Genomic DNA, 16628 nt, shown 5'->3' on the forward strand with positions numbered 1-16628 from the left:
AACACATTTTTCCATCAGTGTAAGTAAGTGACATTATTTAAATAATAATTGTCAAATAAATTGTGCAAATATTAATTTAATATCCTAGAGAATATTTCTTAGGGACGAATATATATTATCGAATTTTTTCTATCTACCCATCTTTTTGAGAAATTGAAAACGCTTCTTCACGTACGCATATATCTCTTTAACGCCGATCTCATGACACCCTATAGAACATTTCTACGGGACGCAGAAGTCCGCAGGAGCTTCTTTGATCCTGCGGCTCGCCCCCGCTTGTCTCGAGAGCGACATTACATCCCGCAGGCGTTTCGTTTGAACATGAAATCTCATTGCGACCATAACGACATGTGGTTATTACGACTTTACAACTCTGTCCCTTTCTCTCTCTCTCTCTCTCTCTCTCTCTCTCTCTCTCTCTCTCTCTCTCTCTCTCTCTTTTCTACCGTTTTCCCTTGTGGAAACTTAGATTTTACAATTTTGTTTCGGGCGACCTCTCCGCGAAAATGTCTTCTCTCAGCGATCTAATCCAATCTAACCCGCAACTAAACTAAAAACATACTCTTTCTGTCGTGGTAATTAAGTAACATTAAGTATGGTGCAGCTTTTTCCGCTAGAGCACAATGGAACCTTGCTTAGTTGTTCGCGTGCACACGATACGTTTGTGCAGGGGAGTGCAAAAGACCATTGCATGGAATTGCGTTAAAAGCAAAAAATCGTTACGGAAACTTTTAATTTTTTATATTAAAGAAGTTGGTAATACAGTGTAAACATTAAACAAACACATTAAAAAAATTACAATTTTATTATAATAAAGTTTTCTATGGGACATTAAATTAAATGAAAAGAAACATCTCTTCATATATCTTCGGAATATAAGAAAGAAATTTGCAGAAAGGTCTTCGTCATTTTTCCTTGAAAATATCAGAACTTTATAAATTTGTAAAATAAACGAAATAATTGATTTACCTTTTTGGGGACGCTTCAAGCATGAGGGTCAACAATCTCCGATTCCCCGGGGAATTGCCGAAGAAACAAACAACTGCGTGCGCGTGCTGCGTCACGATTCGCCGATGAAAAACGCACTCCAGACGAAGATTATCTCGAACGTCGCGACCGGAAGATGCGAGCGAAGAAAATGCTGCGCGAGGAAAGAGAAAGACGAGTGCCAAGTCCAGCAGGGGCGAAGGGTAGCTAGGCGTGGGGAGGGGGGAGATGAAACTCACGTAGCTTGCATTACTTTGCAGCTTTTTGGCGGACGTGTATCTCCGCGATAACCTCGATCGATAACCTCGCGAGATTCGCTGAAGAACGTTCCTGGGGATTCCCCACCCACCCTTGATTTGCCATTGAAACATTTTTAATTATTCCTTTTCTTCCTTTCTGAAAATTACGTACGTTTCAATTTTTAAAATTTTATTACATATTGTTACAATTACGTTAAATATTGTCAATTTATTGAAATTTAAATTATTTAATGCAATATCTCGTTTCAAGATTTTTAATAATAAAGATTGATTAAAGGTTTGTTTAGTATCAGAAAAAACATGGAATTTATTTCTTATCCTTAAAAATCACAAATTTTTTCGGTTTTATTGATACTCAGAGAAATATTTGAGAAACTTTTAAATTTAAATTCCATCTCTCTTTCTCTGACAAAATTTTTTCTTTGATAATTTTTCTTAACGCAAAATAGATAAATAATAAATATGACATACATGTAGATTCTTGTGATTCGTGAGTTTTTAAAAAAGAAATTAGTAACAATAAAATAATATTTTTTGTCATCTTTTAATTTACAAAAAAATGTTAAATTTATTTGATGATTTATGTTACAATTGTTTCCAGTAATCTGTCTTAAATAAGACGTTCTTGATTGAATATAAATAATGCTTTTTAAAATTAATCTTTAATTTAATTTAATCTCAGCGTAATTTTTAACTGAGTTTTTTGTTCGTGTAATTTTTAACGCAACTAATTTTATAAGCTATTATTTTAACTTAATATAGTTTTAAAAATACATTAACTTATTGAATTCTGAACAATACACGGGCACGGTCGTTTTTCCGACATCTTTCGCTATTGGCCAAAATTCAGTTCTCTGATCTGTCCGGGTGGGCGCGGACCAGTGCGGAAACCAGTGCAAAAAAGTGCGCTCGCGCGTTCCGGAAGCGCCGTAACTCTCTCTCGACGGACGGGAGCGCGGAAGTGACACACGAGGGTGAAAATTGGAATGCGCGGCAAAAGACGCTCGTTCACTCGCCCCCAACAGCGGCCGCGGACTCAACATGGCCGCGGCCCCTCACAATCAGATCTAAAGAGCGCAGAATTTTCCAATAAAAATCGCTGGCGTTTCCCTAAAAGCTCGCGGATTAAATTCACAGTGCGTAGAGATTCGCGTGTTCAACGAGGAGGAGCGGGGAGGGGCGGGCAAATAAAAAAAAAGAGAGCGGATGAAAAAAGACGGATTTCCATCCCCGGCCTCTCTCTCTCTCTCTCTCTTCCCACACGCACCGACGCCATAGCAACGGGCGGCTGCAATCCGCCTGCCTTTGAGCGACGCACAAAAAGCGAGGCGAAGGGTGCTCGAACTGCAAAACAAACAACTTGTTCGTGAAACGCGAGCTTGTGGGGAGCGGGCGGCGAGGGTGGCTGGGTTGAGACTGGGGGGATGGTGGGCTCTCGAAGAAACGTCGACGTCGGAAGAGCAGGGAGCGCGAAAGGGTTAATACGCTGATGGATCGAGACACGGCTGGCAAACACGGAGGCATATCATTATCGCGGCCGGAAAATCATCGTTATCCCGGCGGAACGACGTGCCCCGACGTGTGTTTGACCGGATGGAAAATGGAGGAGACCGGAGAATGGTGATTTGATTGCGGGGGGGAGGGGGGGAGGGTCTAAGGGGACGGCCGAGCCCGGGCAGCTTGATTCTCGGCGTGAGTCGAATTTTCGAGTCGAGATTTCACGAACGGACCGAACCGGAATTGAACCGAAAATCGAAACGTCGAAGGGTAGGCGAGGTTCGCCCTCGATTCGGTCTCCCACTTATTTTCACGACTATTTCCGGTCGGGCGTATAATAATCGCGCTATCATTGCGCCCGCGCGCCGTTTCTTCCTCCTCTAATTGCGCCCGAAACACATTCGTTTGTCATTTATTTGAGTTTTTACGCTTCTCCCGCGGCTCGCATTACGCTATTATTCTATTGTTATGCCGATATATTACCTGCGTTACACTTCTTTCCCATTTACGTGAAATTTCACGCGTTGCTCTTACCATTCTCCTTGTACTTTTTTTCCTTTCTTTTCTTCTCTCTCTCTCTCTTTCTCTCTCACTCAAGATGCTAATAAAAAGGAATAAAGGGCGCCTTCGCGTCGTCGTAGCCGCATTTTCCGTCGGAATGCATCCAACCAAGAACCACTCCTCCGGGTATAAATTAGGTCTGGCTCGAGAAAAAGAGAGAGAGAGAGAGAGAAAGAGAATCTCGTAAACCGCGCCTAAAGCTCGCAAGAGAGCGAACCCGAGACGGCGAGGAAATAAAGAAACATCGCTCTCTCAACACCACAGCCGCGAGGACGCTAGAGTTTACCCTTAATCTCTCCTCATCCCCGCCCTTAAATCGTCGGAAGGATGTTCGGATCACCTAATTACGTTTATTGCCTAGCGGTGTCCGTTAATTATTTTCCACTTAAAGAAGATTACTCTATTATACATACTTGTATTAATTTACGCAGGCAGGCCACTCAAGTTCACGTTAATTTCCCAAATGGACTTACTTTTCGCACAATGACGTACGCACAGTGACGAATTAGGAAATTGCATAACAGCAAATCGCATAAAAACAATATTGTTTACAATTGTAATATTATTTATTTGTAGAAATAAAATATTTAAAAAACTGTAATATATTATATGTACACAGAAAAAAAGAATATTTTTGTTTTGACAATATCTCCAGTTTCAAAACAGAAATCTTGATATATCGCGTTAAATCAAAAACATTTATTTGAATGAAGATTTATTTCAAAATTTTATATATTGTAACTTAACTAAGAAAATAATATTCTTGTTATTTAAAAATAATTTTCTTGAATGGAAAAGAAAAAATATTGGATAGAAAATATTATATGTTTAAATCGAAGATTATAATTTTCTTAGACTAAAATTATCAAAACAATTATATTCTATTTTTAAAACAATACTTATAGTATTGAAATAAGACTATAGTATTTTGAAATTCAAGATTTTCAAATTCTTCTAAGAAAATTATATATTGTTGCTTATATATGAAACAAGGATCGCGTTAATTTGAATACATAAGTTTCAATTTAAGGGTAATTTTTTTCCGTGTATAATATTACATATATGTATACTGGTCAATAAAATTAGCGCATGCGAAAATTTGTGTCAAAATTTTGCATAATTTCAAATAAGTATAACACCGCGAAAAATCATCGTATTTTTATTTTCTAAAAATTTTCTAAAAATTTTAAAGCTTGAACTCTCTACTTTCAGATGAATGTTGGCGATTTTAATTATTTTTTTTTTCACGAAACGGCACAATGATAAAGCTTGACCCGTCAAAATAATTTTTATGTAATTTTGCTGCATTGCACCTTCAAATGTTAATTGATAAGTTGAGAAAAGCGCTTAGGCAAATTTGGCACAAAATTCTATAGGACATTATTTAAAAGTGCATAAACATATGAGAACGTTTACAAGCAGTAATTGATAAAGAACGTTAATGTTTATTACTGGAGAATTATCGTAGTATAAAACTTTGCTTTAGCGATGTGATTGGATCTTTTTTCACCACAGTATATTGAACTAAATGAAAACCGTAAAATATGCAATTTCTTAGGTAATCTTTAAATGTAATTTGTTGTTAGAAAAAATAAACGTATGAAAAAATTTATAATAGCGTTTGAAAGTGCAAATTTTCAGTTTTCCATTGTTTTTTGCGGAGCGTTATATGTTGATCTATTCACGAGTAACAAGTGATGAAAATCAAAATGACCATTTTTTTCTTAAAATCTCTATAACTCGGTCAAAAAAATTGCACAGCGATAAACAACCATTCAAAATAAAGGGAAAAGATTCCGTTGCAAGTAACAAAAAGTCTTCCCGATTTTTTCCACAGCAGATGTAATGCAGTAAAGTTGCATAAAAATTTTTATTTTGACGGGTCAAGCTTTATCATTGTGCCGTTTTGTAAAAAACAAAGATAATTGAAATCATCAAAATTCACCTGAAAGTAGAGAGTTCGAGCTTTAAAACGCTTTTTGGAAAATAACAATGCGATGATCTTACGCGGTGTTATAGTTATTTGAAATTATGTAAAATTTCGACACAATTTTCGTATGCGCTAATTTTGTTGATCAATACACGGAAAGAATTTTCTCTTAAAAATTACCCTGAAAATCGTGGTAATTGTAGGACAACGTACACCTTGAAGAATTTTAGTAGATTTTTGACAAAATTTACTAAAATTTTAATAAAAGTTGGCAAAATTTTGTAAGTGTTTTACTATACTTCTAACAAAATTTACTAAAACTTTGTTAAATTTTATTAAAATTTTAATAAATTTTGTTAAAAGTATGGTAAAATTCTTCAAGGTTTACGTTGTCTCACAATTATCACGATTTTCAGAGGTAATTTTTAAGAGAAAATTCTCCCCGTGTATATAAATGAAAGACATGGGAATTAATATCGCTAATTGAAATAAACATTGTATCATCCGGGATAATGGCAGTGTCCTTGTCTTCTTATGTTCCAGTTGAAAGCGTTCTACGTGGATCTGTTGGTGCCTCTGGAGACCAACCTGGAGAAGGACACGAAAGTCGTCCAGGTAAGTAGAACCACCGAAAATGGTTCCCGGAAGGAACATTTGTCGTCCTCCCCTCCCATCTTGGGTCCCGACTTCCGGCGACGATGAATAATGCAATGTCGGAAACTTTCAGAGCGAGCAGAAGAAGTTCCTTCAGCAGCACAAGACCAGATCGGAGACCTACAGCAAGGCGGCAGCAACCATGAAGAAGCAGAGAAAGAAGTCCAGGGCGACGAATAAGAGCGGGCTCGCCATGGACAAGGAGCTGAAGAACATGCAGATCCTCGAGGAGGAGAAGAGCAAGCTCGACGCCTTCTGCGAGCAGAGTCTGAAGAACGTGAGTACGAAAGAGGAGCCTGCCGAAGACTCTGGGTCTCAGTCGCGCACCGTTGATCTCGTCAGGTCTTTCAAATTTTCGCGAAAGCGCGATACGTGAGCGTGAGATAAAATGCGAGATCCTTTCTCGTGAGGAATGGGTGAGAATACGAAAGTTAAAGTGCGGATAGGGACGGCGGGGATGATGGATTACGCGATGAGATTCATTAACGGAGCGGAGTTCATTAACAAACACCCCGTGCGACCCTTTGTGCGTTCTTCTTTTCACAGGCGATGACTCAGGAGAGACGGCGATACGGTTTCGTGCTGGAGCGACAATGCTCCTTGGCGAAGCACTATGCGAGTTTCCACGAGGTTGCACTAGCCGCGCTTCATCCCTCGGTTGATAAATGGCGCGAGGTCGCCGCCACCAGGGAATACTTGCCCCAGTCGGTGGAGGACATGTTCGCTTCCAGGCTCAGGGTAAATTTGCTCTCCGCGCGATTCACACGATTCTGATCGATCGCAATGCGGTGTCTAATCATATTATTTAACACACGTTTTTGCTGAAGTTATGAGTCGCAGAAGACTATGGAAAAGCATCCCTTTTCCTAAAAATATTTATATACTTTGGAAAAATTTTTAAGTAAACGTCTTTTTAAGTTTTAACAAGTTCCAGAAACTGGAAGCTTTGAATTTTAAAAAGTGAAAATAGATTTTCAACTTTGTTTAAATTTTTATTTTCTCGAATAATAATTCCTTTAATCGTTGTTTTCAAAAAATACAATTATGACGTTATTGTTCTTAAGTAAAATTAACAATGTGAAGTTTCCTTTTATTTTATTTCCTTGAATAATTATTCTTTAAAAATTCAAAATTCCCAGGACTTGAATTCCTAGGACTTGAATTTTCCTTTAGAGGGAAAGCGTCGCTCTAGGGTTAGCAAATCTCGGCGATAAAAACAAAGTGCATTGGCGAAGCGCGTCACAGAATCAGCAGTTCTTTTTTTACAACGGCAATGCCCCACGTTTCCGCAGCAAGCGTCGTTCTGGCCGGAGGACGAGGAGAACGGCGGCTCCGAGCTGACGACGATGAGCTCGCAATTGCGGAAGACCCGGAGCATGGACAGTTCGTGCCTGGAGCTGCGGCTGGGCCCGCTACCCGGAAACCCGCCGTCGTCCATCGGCCACCTCGGCCAGGCGCACCATCTCCCCGCCGCCCTCTCCAGAGCGAGGTCGGAGGCCAATCTGCACGCCTCGACATTATCCCTCGGCCCCGGTACGTTGTTCCGCCGTGCGGAAGGCTCCTCCTTCCTTCCTGGGTGGTTGGTTTTTTCTCCTCACTGCGACAATGATATCGATTTTTCGCGCTACGCCATGTGCGCGCCCTGTCCCCCCGAAAATTCGCCGCACCCCCGCCCCCCGCTCCCCTCCTACACCCTATCAGCCTCCTATCGTCCTTACACACTGAACGCGGAATAAAATTAACTTGACTCTCTCTCTCTCTCTCTCTCTCTCCCCGAGACTAAACTAATTTGCGACTACGCCGAACTAAACTGAAATTGGACTAAACTAAACCGCACATAACCCGGCCAATTCCGTAATTGCACGCGGGACAATTAGGCCGTTATATATTGCATGTTATTATAATGCAAATATCCTTTTAGATAGTCGGTTTAATCAGTGTAATTAGCGGGGATTGTTAAATCAGACTTGATTTCGGATTCGCGGATTCGAATAGCATTCCTTCAACTTGGAACTGAAATGCATTACGGACGTGAATCGACGGACTCGTTTGAGCCCGGGATTATTTATCTTCCCGATCGCTCGTTCATCGCGCGTCGCGCATTGTCGCGTGTTACCGTATATACAACGGCGGCCGCAACGGCCTGTCAACTGGTCGGAGACAATCGAGAAAAATCGGCGAAATGGAGCCATTCGCGCTGACGTTTCCACACACTCTCTCTCTCTCTCTCTCTCCGCTTTTCCGCGCGCGAGAGACCTGTCGCGCCGGTCGTATAAATTTCAGCCCGCGATCAGATTCGAGGGCGAATGCCCCTCGCCTGCGCCGGAAACCCGAGGCTCTCTCTCGCCGACGAAAATCTGGCCCCCGGCTCGCGCGCAATAAAAACGGAATATGCCTTCGTTCCCGTGCAACGCGACCCGGGACTCTATTTCATCGTCGCGCGTGTCGTCACGCTGATCCATCACGTCATTATACACGTCGCCTTTCACCATGTTTAGCCTTCTCGGCCGTGCCGTTTGGCTTTTTTTTCGCGTGGAAAGCACAGCAAAAGGGACCATATAATTATAAATCGCGATGTAAATAAACGCGCGGAGGGATATAAATATAATTCGCGCGCGCGCGTTTCTCGCAACGATGAATTAAGCCCTTAATTAATCTCGCCGCGCCTCCGACGCGCGGGCGATTCAACGTCGGAAGTCAACGTCGGTTGCTTTCGCGTCTCGTGCCGCGCGCACTCGCGCGGCTTCGAATTAATTTACCACGACGTGTAGCACGAATGGCCGCGCATTAATAACCGCGCCTCGCTCCGCGATATTTCTGAACGAAATTCTCGCGAAACCGCACCCTGGCCGCTTCTGTTCCACATTCTACCCTCGAAGTCCCTTCGGGGAAGAACGATATGCCCGGTCACCTTCCCGCGCGCCGATCTCCTATCGTACGCTTGACCTAATTGCCCCCTGGTTTCACCCGCCGAAACTACCCCCTCGCATTATCCCGGGCTCAATCCTTCCCCCCCCCCCCCTCGGCGACGACGATTTGCGGGCTCGGTCAGTTACAGCGCGTTTCTGGTCTGGTTTCCAGAGGTTCCGGAGACCCCACCCCGACCCCGATCCATGGCACCCCCGACGTGCCGTAGCAGCGTCGGCGGTACCGGAGTCGGCGCCGGGGGTTGGGGGGACGCCCCCCTCGCCAGGGCTCTCTTCGCCTATCTCAGCTCAGGGGAGAATCAGCTGAGCTTTCTGGAGGGTGATCTCATCGCTCTGATGGGTAAGTGAGCCCGATCCTTTGCGACTCGCGTTTGTCGATATACGGTACACGCGAACTGCGCCCCGGAAGTCCGTGGCACTAAGTGAAAGCGCGGGACGCAGGATAAATATGTCCCTTAATTTGTTTTTTCGAGATATTCGAGGAAAATCCCGATTGATTAGAACTTGCGTCGATGTTGAATCGCGATATTGACGCCAACAAAACATGGTATTACCTCCTTCGGTCAATATTTATAGTGTCCAGTTATTAATATTTAACGTAGAATAATTTACAGAACTGTAATTAACTGTAATTCCGAGTTAATGTCAACGCGGTGTTTTGCATGCACCCCGAGATTATTTTGACGCACAACGGGATGAAGATAAATTAGCTTATTTGCTTTTTTTCCCTCCCTCCCGGTTTTTTTAATGTTTACAATTTAAAAAGAGCTTCCATCGCGAAAATGTTAATGAGAGACCAGCGTAAGCGTAAGCGAGTTTCGCGGATTTGCATATTTCCCGTTTCCTTTTTTTACCAGGAGACCGTCAGAAGGGATGGCAATTTGGCGAAAATCTGCGCACTCAAAGCACGGGATGGTTTCCCTTGGCGTATACCGAAATTATAATCGACGACACTTTGGGGTAAGTAAACCCTCCCCGACTACGGGTAGGGTAATGCTGAAATTTTGCATTTATGGTCGCTCGTTATTAACCCTTCAAACTCCAAAACATTTTGGCGTCCAAGTCCCGCATGCATTCGGCACCGTAAAAACCGCCACGTTGAATTCGTAAATATTGCCATTGGATATATCGCTCACTACAACAACGACACTGTCATTTTTTTAAGTTATCTTAAGTTATTTGCAATGATGTAACTTAAAAACAAAATTTTCCAGTTTGAATGATGTAAATTTGAAGGCGATCTTTATATGATATGATAAAGAACAGTAGATTTATAGTTATTTGGAAAGAAGGGGATTCTGAGGAGCTGATAATATTTTTGCTCCTCTGTAATCAGTGGACAAGATCGCATTTAAAAATAATACCACAAAACCTTGGTAATTCAAAACGTTGAAATTGGAAAATTTTTGTTTCTTGAGTTATGTCTTTCATTAATCTTTCTGTTACTTTCCGTTGCACAAATGCGCTGAGAAAAAAAGGTCGTTGATTTGACTAAATTTTTCAACTTGATTAAATTTCTTTAGTTCAACTATTTTTGTGTATTTCAGTCAAATATATAAATTGAAGTTCAGGTATTTTATCTGTTTAAGTATAATTACATAAATACTTGAACTGAAGAAATTTAATCTAATTAGAAAAACTTTGTCAAACTAACAACATTTTTTTCTCAGTGTATAAATTAGTGTACATACGTAATTTACCAACAGTTCTCTCACGTTCTCTTCTTCACTCGTGTGTGTGTAATAATTACTTTTGAAAAAAACTTACTAAATCAACTCGTTTTTTGTGCCGCGTCGTCCAGAATAAGGCGGATGAGTTTGAGGTACAGCGTTTTGTTTCTATCGGTCTACTTGTTTGTTAACTTAAACTTTACACACTCGACCGAGACTTTTGAAAGTCTCCTGGACTAACTCCCCGCGTTAACATTTCCGCATACATTGCGCTATCCAATTATGCGAAGATCGCCGAGTCACGTTGCGAGCAACGGCAGGACTCCGGAACCGCAGGCTGTACCGCCGTGCAAGCCGCCGTCCTCTCGACCGCCGGTCACGCCGGCGAGTATCGACGAGCCATCCGGTGGAGGAACCCCCGGCGCCGGCAGTGGTTCCGGCAACAACAGCATCAACGCCAGCAGCAATAACAACGGCGGCAGCAACGTCGGCACGCCGACCAACACCGGGACCAACGTCTTGGCGACTCCGACCGCGCGTCAATCAAAATCGGTGAGACAGTAAATCGACGTAGCGGCGGAGCGCTTCCGGTTGTTTGCCGCCTTGCATCGTTTAATCTCAATCCACTGTCGAATCGCAACGTCGTCGTACGTCGCGGCGGAAAATCATCCCCGGAATGCTTTCACCCCGAGAGGAAAAAAGCGCTTACAATCGCTAATGTTATGTAACTGTTAGTTACAATTTCCTACTCAACAATAAAACTGTCGTGTAACTCGTAACAATTATCGTAGCGGTTAAATAACTTTAGTTGATGTTCGCCGGGTTGCGGTTATCAGAATTTGTGTTAGTTGTTTTTTTTTTCATAGTTGGTACAACTATGGAAAACACATGAGGTTATTATTACTAAACGTCACAGCAATAACATCGATTTGACGTCAAATGTTGATTATCATTTCGATTGAATTCATTATCGTTTCTCGCTCGGGTTTATAGCCTTTTTTCCCCTTTCTCTCAGCGCGGCGATATGTATCGCGAAAAGTTAATAACATTTCGGGAGAGTTTCCCTTCCCGGTCCTGCCTACGTCTCCCGCCGATATTGTTCCCTCGGAGCGAATAAACTCCGGGTAAACTTTAGCGAGTAGACCGCGCTCACGTGTTAGATACATATATACATACATACATACACGTCGCGGCCCCAAGATTGATTGGGGCGCGGAGTGGGTGAGACGCGGAGGGGAATCGTTTCGTCTGCCTTTCAGATCCGTCCATCGGGCACGCTGCCCGCGGTGCTGGCCGGCGGGCGGAGGGTGCAGCCGCCGGTGCCGCCGATACCGCCGCCGGCGATGACGTCCCTCCACAGCAGCAATGACAGCGGCTTCTCCAACGAGCCCCCGGTGCAGCCCGACGTCGATTATAGCGACGACGAGGCGTTGAGGTAAGCCGAAAATCCCGTACGCCCCTGAGGGCTGCGAAGTCATCCGCCCCCTCCCTCCCCCCCCCCCCTCTTGCTCTTCGCTTCGCTCGTGTAGAACGTTAGTTAATACTTCACCAAGTAGTTCATGTAAACTGTGCGAGCCACGTAAATTATGTAAAGGGGAAACGACGTGCTTACAAGCGCGCGCCCCCGGCGAAAAGACGTAATTCCGTTAATCTCGTTTGGAAACAATGTTGGTAATATATACGAGGGATTGTGAATGAATAAATCGCGTAAGTTTAAGCAGCCCGCGTGGTGAAAAGGGAAGCCCCTTCCCTCTCGAATTGTGTTAAGTCAGAGAGAGAGAGAGAGAGAGAGAGAGAGTGAGTTTACGTGGCTCGCGCGTCGATCTACACGATCCGACCGATGAAATTTCGCCGAGGTCTCAAAATCTCCGCTGGTGGTCGACACACGGACGCGAAACTGGATCTCCCCGTTTACCCGCCACAATATCAACATGAGCAATTGGCGCTCCTAGCGCCCGTGTAAGTTTGGATTACTGACCTCGGCATAATTGAGTCGGTTTCAATCCCGCGGGTTTACATCAGTCAGATTACCATTATTCATCCGCAGACGTCCGATACCAGGCGAATCACTTATTCCTTGGTACTTTGTATGTGGGCCTTTTGACCTTCGCTCCACCCACGTGCATCACGCCCTGATAACTAGCCGATAAGCGCACCCCTCCCCTTCCCCAGATCTTCGCTTTTGCCCTATTCAGCGTGATTGAAGCTTTGTATCATTTGTAGACCCGCTCTGCTCTCTGCTATGCTATCTCTACCGCCTCTCTGTAATTAGTGCGATTTTCACCCTTCTCTTTCGCCGTCTCCACCCTCCTCCCCCTCTGTCTCTCTCTCTCTCTCTCTCGGCACTCAATTGGATTGGTTCGCGACGCTATTGTGAGGAATAAAAATTCGACAGTGGATCCTGTGTAGTGCACGTTTTACATTCACATGGGCGCCGGCAAAAACTCTGTGATTAATTTCAGATAAAGCGAGATCGAATTGTCACAGTCCTTCAATGCTGGATCTTGAAAAGAGCCCACTATTCTTGCTTGTCGATGCTGTGTGCACGGCACTGATTATGCGATATGATATTCAGTCAAGATGTGTTTGCATATTTATTCGTGGCTTGTGACTGTGTTTTAGATCAAGTTATTAGGAATTTTACAAAATTTGCGACAGCAGATTGACATTAATGTTTTAAAATATAATTATGATATGGTAAATTTTATATTTGGCACTTTTTAGGTAGAATTTATTGTGTAGATAAAATTGTATATAATTTTGTCGCTTCTGTTTTTTTCATGCTTGTAGTATCGTGATCAATTTGACGGTTAATTTAACTCGAGAGATTAATTCTAGTCTGTGATTGCGTTTCAAGTCCCCGCAATTATATAAAACTAAAAAAATATATTTAATAATTGATGCTGAAATTGTATTAAGCCCTAAGATCCGCTTTAACCGAGAAATGGCATTTTTTCTTCTCACGATTGATACACGACTGCTGTTATGTATTTATTATGCGATCTTTTTCGATTTCAATGATGCATGGACGCCAATAATTAATTTTCCCATGTCACATTCCTCATCTCTTACCTACGATTTCCCTACGTTTTGCTCGTCTTTCGTTTAAGGAAAAAGAAAGATTGTGCACCGTTATATCTAATCTACTTTAATATCTTCAATAATTTGTTTGAGAGCATCTATAAACGAATTATTTCCATTTTATTTGCGGACCGAACTTTTTTTCCGGCCATCCATCTTTCGCTCGGAAAGTTATCTCTGTTTCTTCGAAATTATCTCCTTCTTGTAGATACCGCATGCGCTATCGTGGTCGCTGGAAATAAACCGCCGTGGTGGTGGTGGTCTTCTACATCTCTCCGACACTCAGCCTCTCCCTGTTTCTTTAAATCCTCTTCTTCCGCGCCCTCGGTTTCTTTTTCTCTTTTCTTACTGACCGCGCCGCGCACGCAGACGGCGCCGGAAGCCGCGAAGCGGAGGCGACCGTCCTTCCCCGAGGGACGAGAAGCAGTCGAAGGACTGGGAGAATGATTCCTGGAAGACGATCCCGCGGGACGAGAAGTCCTGGCAGCTGTATCGCACGGCGATGGACCTTTGGGCGGAGTCTAAGGCCAATCAGGTGGGCGAGGACACGAAGAAGTACTACGAGATGGAGAACGGCGACTTTGCGTTGGAGAACGGCGACGTGGCGAAGGAGAGGAAGAGCAAGAAGGCCGCGCAAATACCGAACGAACGTCCCAGCCCGAATCAGCGCGCGTCCAAGATGACGGACGAGCGGGGTGCTCCCGCCGCCACGCGCCGCGGCGGCGATCAGCGACGCGTCGACAAGCGGACGCAGGCCGAGACCGAGGAGGACGAGCTGGAGGAGGACGAGGAGGAGTTTGAGTACCGCGGCAACAACAAGTACTACGCGAACAATCAGGAGGCTCAACAGGAGCGAAGAGGAGGTGGAGGTGGAGGTGGAGGGGGTGGTGGTAACTTCGAAGCGGAGAAGTACGCCAAGTCCACGAGCTCGTCGTCCGATTCCGACGACGAGAGCACCATCACCATACCGGAGCCGGGCCGCAAGGTCGAGCACATAGCACAGAAGCTCGAGCAGACCGCGCAGAAGTACGCGCGCGAGCACAGCCCGCCCAAGTTCCTCGAGCGTCGCGAGAGATCGGCCGCCGCCGCTGCCGCGGGTACGGAGTACAAGAGCCTCGAGAGAGAGGCGGCGGCGCGCGAGCGAGCTCGCGACAGGAACGCCATGGAGTACGGCAACAAGAGCTTAGAGCGCGGCGGCGGCGGCGGCCAGAAAAATCTGGAGCAGGCCGCCCGTCGCACCGACGACAAGGCCTGCCGTCCGCGGGACGAGCGCGAGAAGCGCGCGCGGGACGACAAGCGGAGCTCCCGCGAGGACAAGTCGGCCGGCGGCTTCGAGCGCGCGAGGGAGGACAAGCAGGGCGGCTACGAGCGCGCGAGGGAGGAGAAGCAGAACTTCGAGCGCACGAGGGAGGACAAGCAGAGCTTCCAGCGGTCCCGCGAGGACGCGCAGTCCTCGTACGAGCGGGCTCACGCTCGCGCCAGGAACGAGCAGCAGCAACAGCAGCAGCAGCAGCAGCAGCAGCAGCAAGAGCGCGCGTACAAAGAGGCGATGGGTTACGAGCGCACGTTCGAGAAGAACCGTAACAGGGCGGTGGTCGAGCGACTGTCCAGCCGGCGATTCGAGCGGCCGCGGCCGCCGTCGCAGGAGGCGCCGGAGCGACCCCCGATGGGGCCCTACCGGGAGCGCCGGTACTCCGACAAGGAGGAGGCGATTTACGGGGAGACGACGGCGGCCCGATACGGGTTGGGCTCGCTCGAGAGGGACCGCGGGTACGAGTCGAACTTCGAGACGAAGCTGGAGAGAACGAAGGTGATCGAGAGACACGGTTACCAGGCGGGCTTGCACGGTTCGGGCCCGCAGAAGCGGAACGCCATGCCGAGGGCGAACGAGCGGAGCAACGGCGACACCAACAACAACACGCTGAAGGTCGAGCGGAAGCCCGTCCTGCCGCGACAGGCGACCGCGATGGGCCATCTCGCGCAGACCGGTAGGGCCTACGACGAATCTAGGAGCCCGAAGCTCGTGAAGAGGACCAAGTCCTTCTGGAAGTTCCGCCGGGACTCCGAGGTGCTGGAGGGTATGGCGCTCTGGCAGCACCGCTCGCTCGTCGACATCCCGAAGATGATCCGGAAGGAGGACAAGACCGCGGAGAACGAGGAGCGGCAGAGGAACTCCGAGGGCGGTAGCCCGAACTCGAGTCTGGGCAACAGCGAGGGCACCATCACGAACGAGCACCGCCACGAGGGCGGCGAGCCCAAGCCGGCCGAGAGGAGCCACCTGCCCGACAAGACGTCGGACTACTTCGAGGAGGACTTCCCCACGCCGGCGGAACGCTCCAAGATCGCGGAGAGATCGGAGTACAGGATTCAGCAGGAGGAGCGCGCGTATTTCGTTGGGAACGTGTCGCGCAAGGCGATCATTGAGAAGGAGCGGCGGCGCAGCCTCGAGGCGAAGCGAAACATGATCGTGGCCGAGCTGAAGGAGAACAACGAGGGCAAGCGGCACGGCGGGATGGCGCGCGGCAGGAGGAACTACGACGAGGAGGACGCGACGCTCAACTTCAGCGAGACCGAGGCCTCCGACGAGGAGTCCACGTATAGCTGCATCGTCGTGAAGGACCAGAGCATACCGGAAAAGACGTTGCTGCCGAGGACCAAGCTGAGAAGAGAGTCCGACCGGGACAGAAATAACTGCGGGCCCTGGTACGATCTCTGGGGCGCGGACGCGTCCGTCAACAAGAAGAAGAAGAAGCAGAAGCAGCAATAAATGAAGAGAACACGCAGTTGAGCTTTAAATGACGATGTACTTTTTTGAGCAGAGAGATGAGGGCATCAAACGAGATGTAGCAAAGATAAAAGAAAGGAAAATCGATGTTTTGAAGAAGGGGGGAAAGAAAAAAAAAACAACAACCGACATTACGCTGCCATGCTTGTGAAAAACGATGAAGAAGACGAAGAAGAGAGAGACTTCCGTTGCATGTAATTTCGTTTTAATTTTTCTTTAGTTTACCGATAATACGCGAGCGAGGATCAGCCGATTCAAATTTGAATCGGCCGATGA

General features: G+C 46.0%; 1 protein-coding gene across 1 annotated transcript in view; it reads left to right on the forward strand.

The window, feature by feature from the left end:
- The window catches only part of LOC105829243, a 95796-nt gene that overhangs the window by 77983 nt on the left and 1185 nt on the right, over positions 1–16628 (forward strand). Inside the window, 9 exon segments of the mRNA XM_036286697.1 lie at positions 5779–5850; positions 5963–6166; positions 6436–6627; positions 7182–7422; positions 8971–9156; positions 9674–9776; positions 10618–11038; positions 11746–11921; positions 13937–16546. Of these exon segments, the coding sequence (XP_036142590.1) occupies positions 5779–5850; positions 5963–6166; positions 6436–6627; positions 7182–7422; positions 8971–9156; positions 9674–9776; positions 10618–11038; positions 11746–11921; positions 13937–16334 (3993 nt within the window). The 3' untranslated portion in view covers positions 16335–16546.

This window comes from Monomorium pharaonis, chromosome 5, assembly GCF_013373865.1.
Source record: "Monomorium pharaonis isolate MP-MQ-018 chromosome 5, ASM1337386v2, whole genome shotgun sequence".
NCBI lineage: Eukaryota > Metazoa > Arthropoda > Insecta > Hymenoptera > Formicidae > Monomorium > Monomorium pharaonis.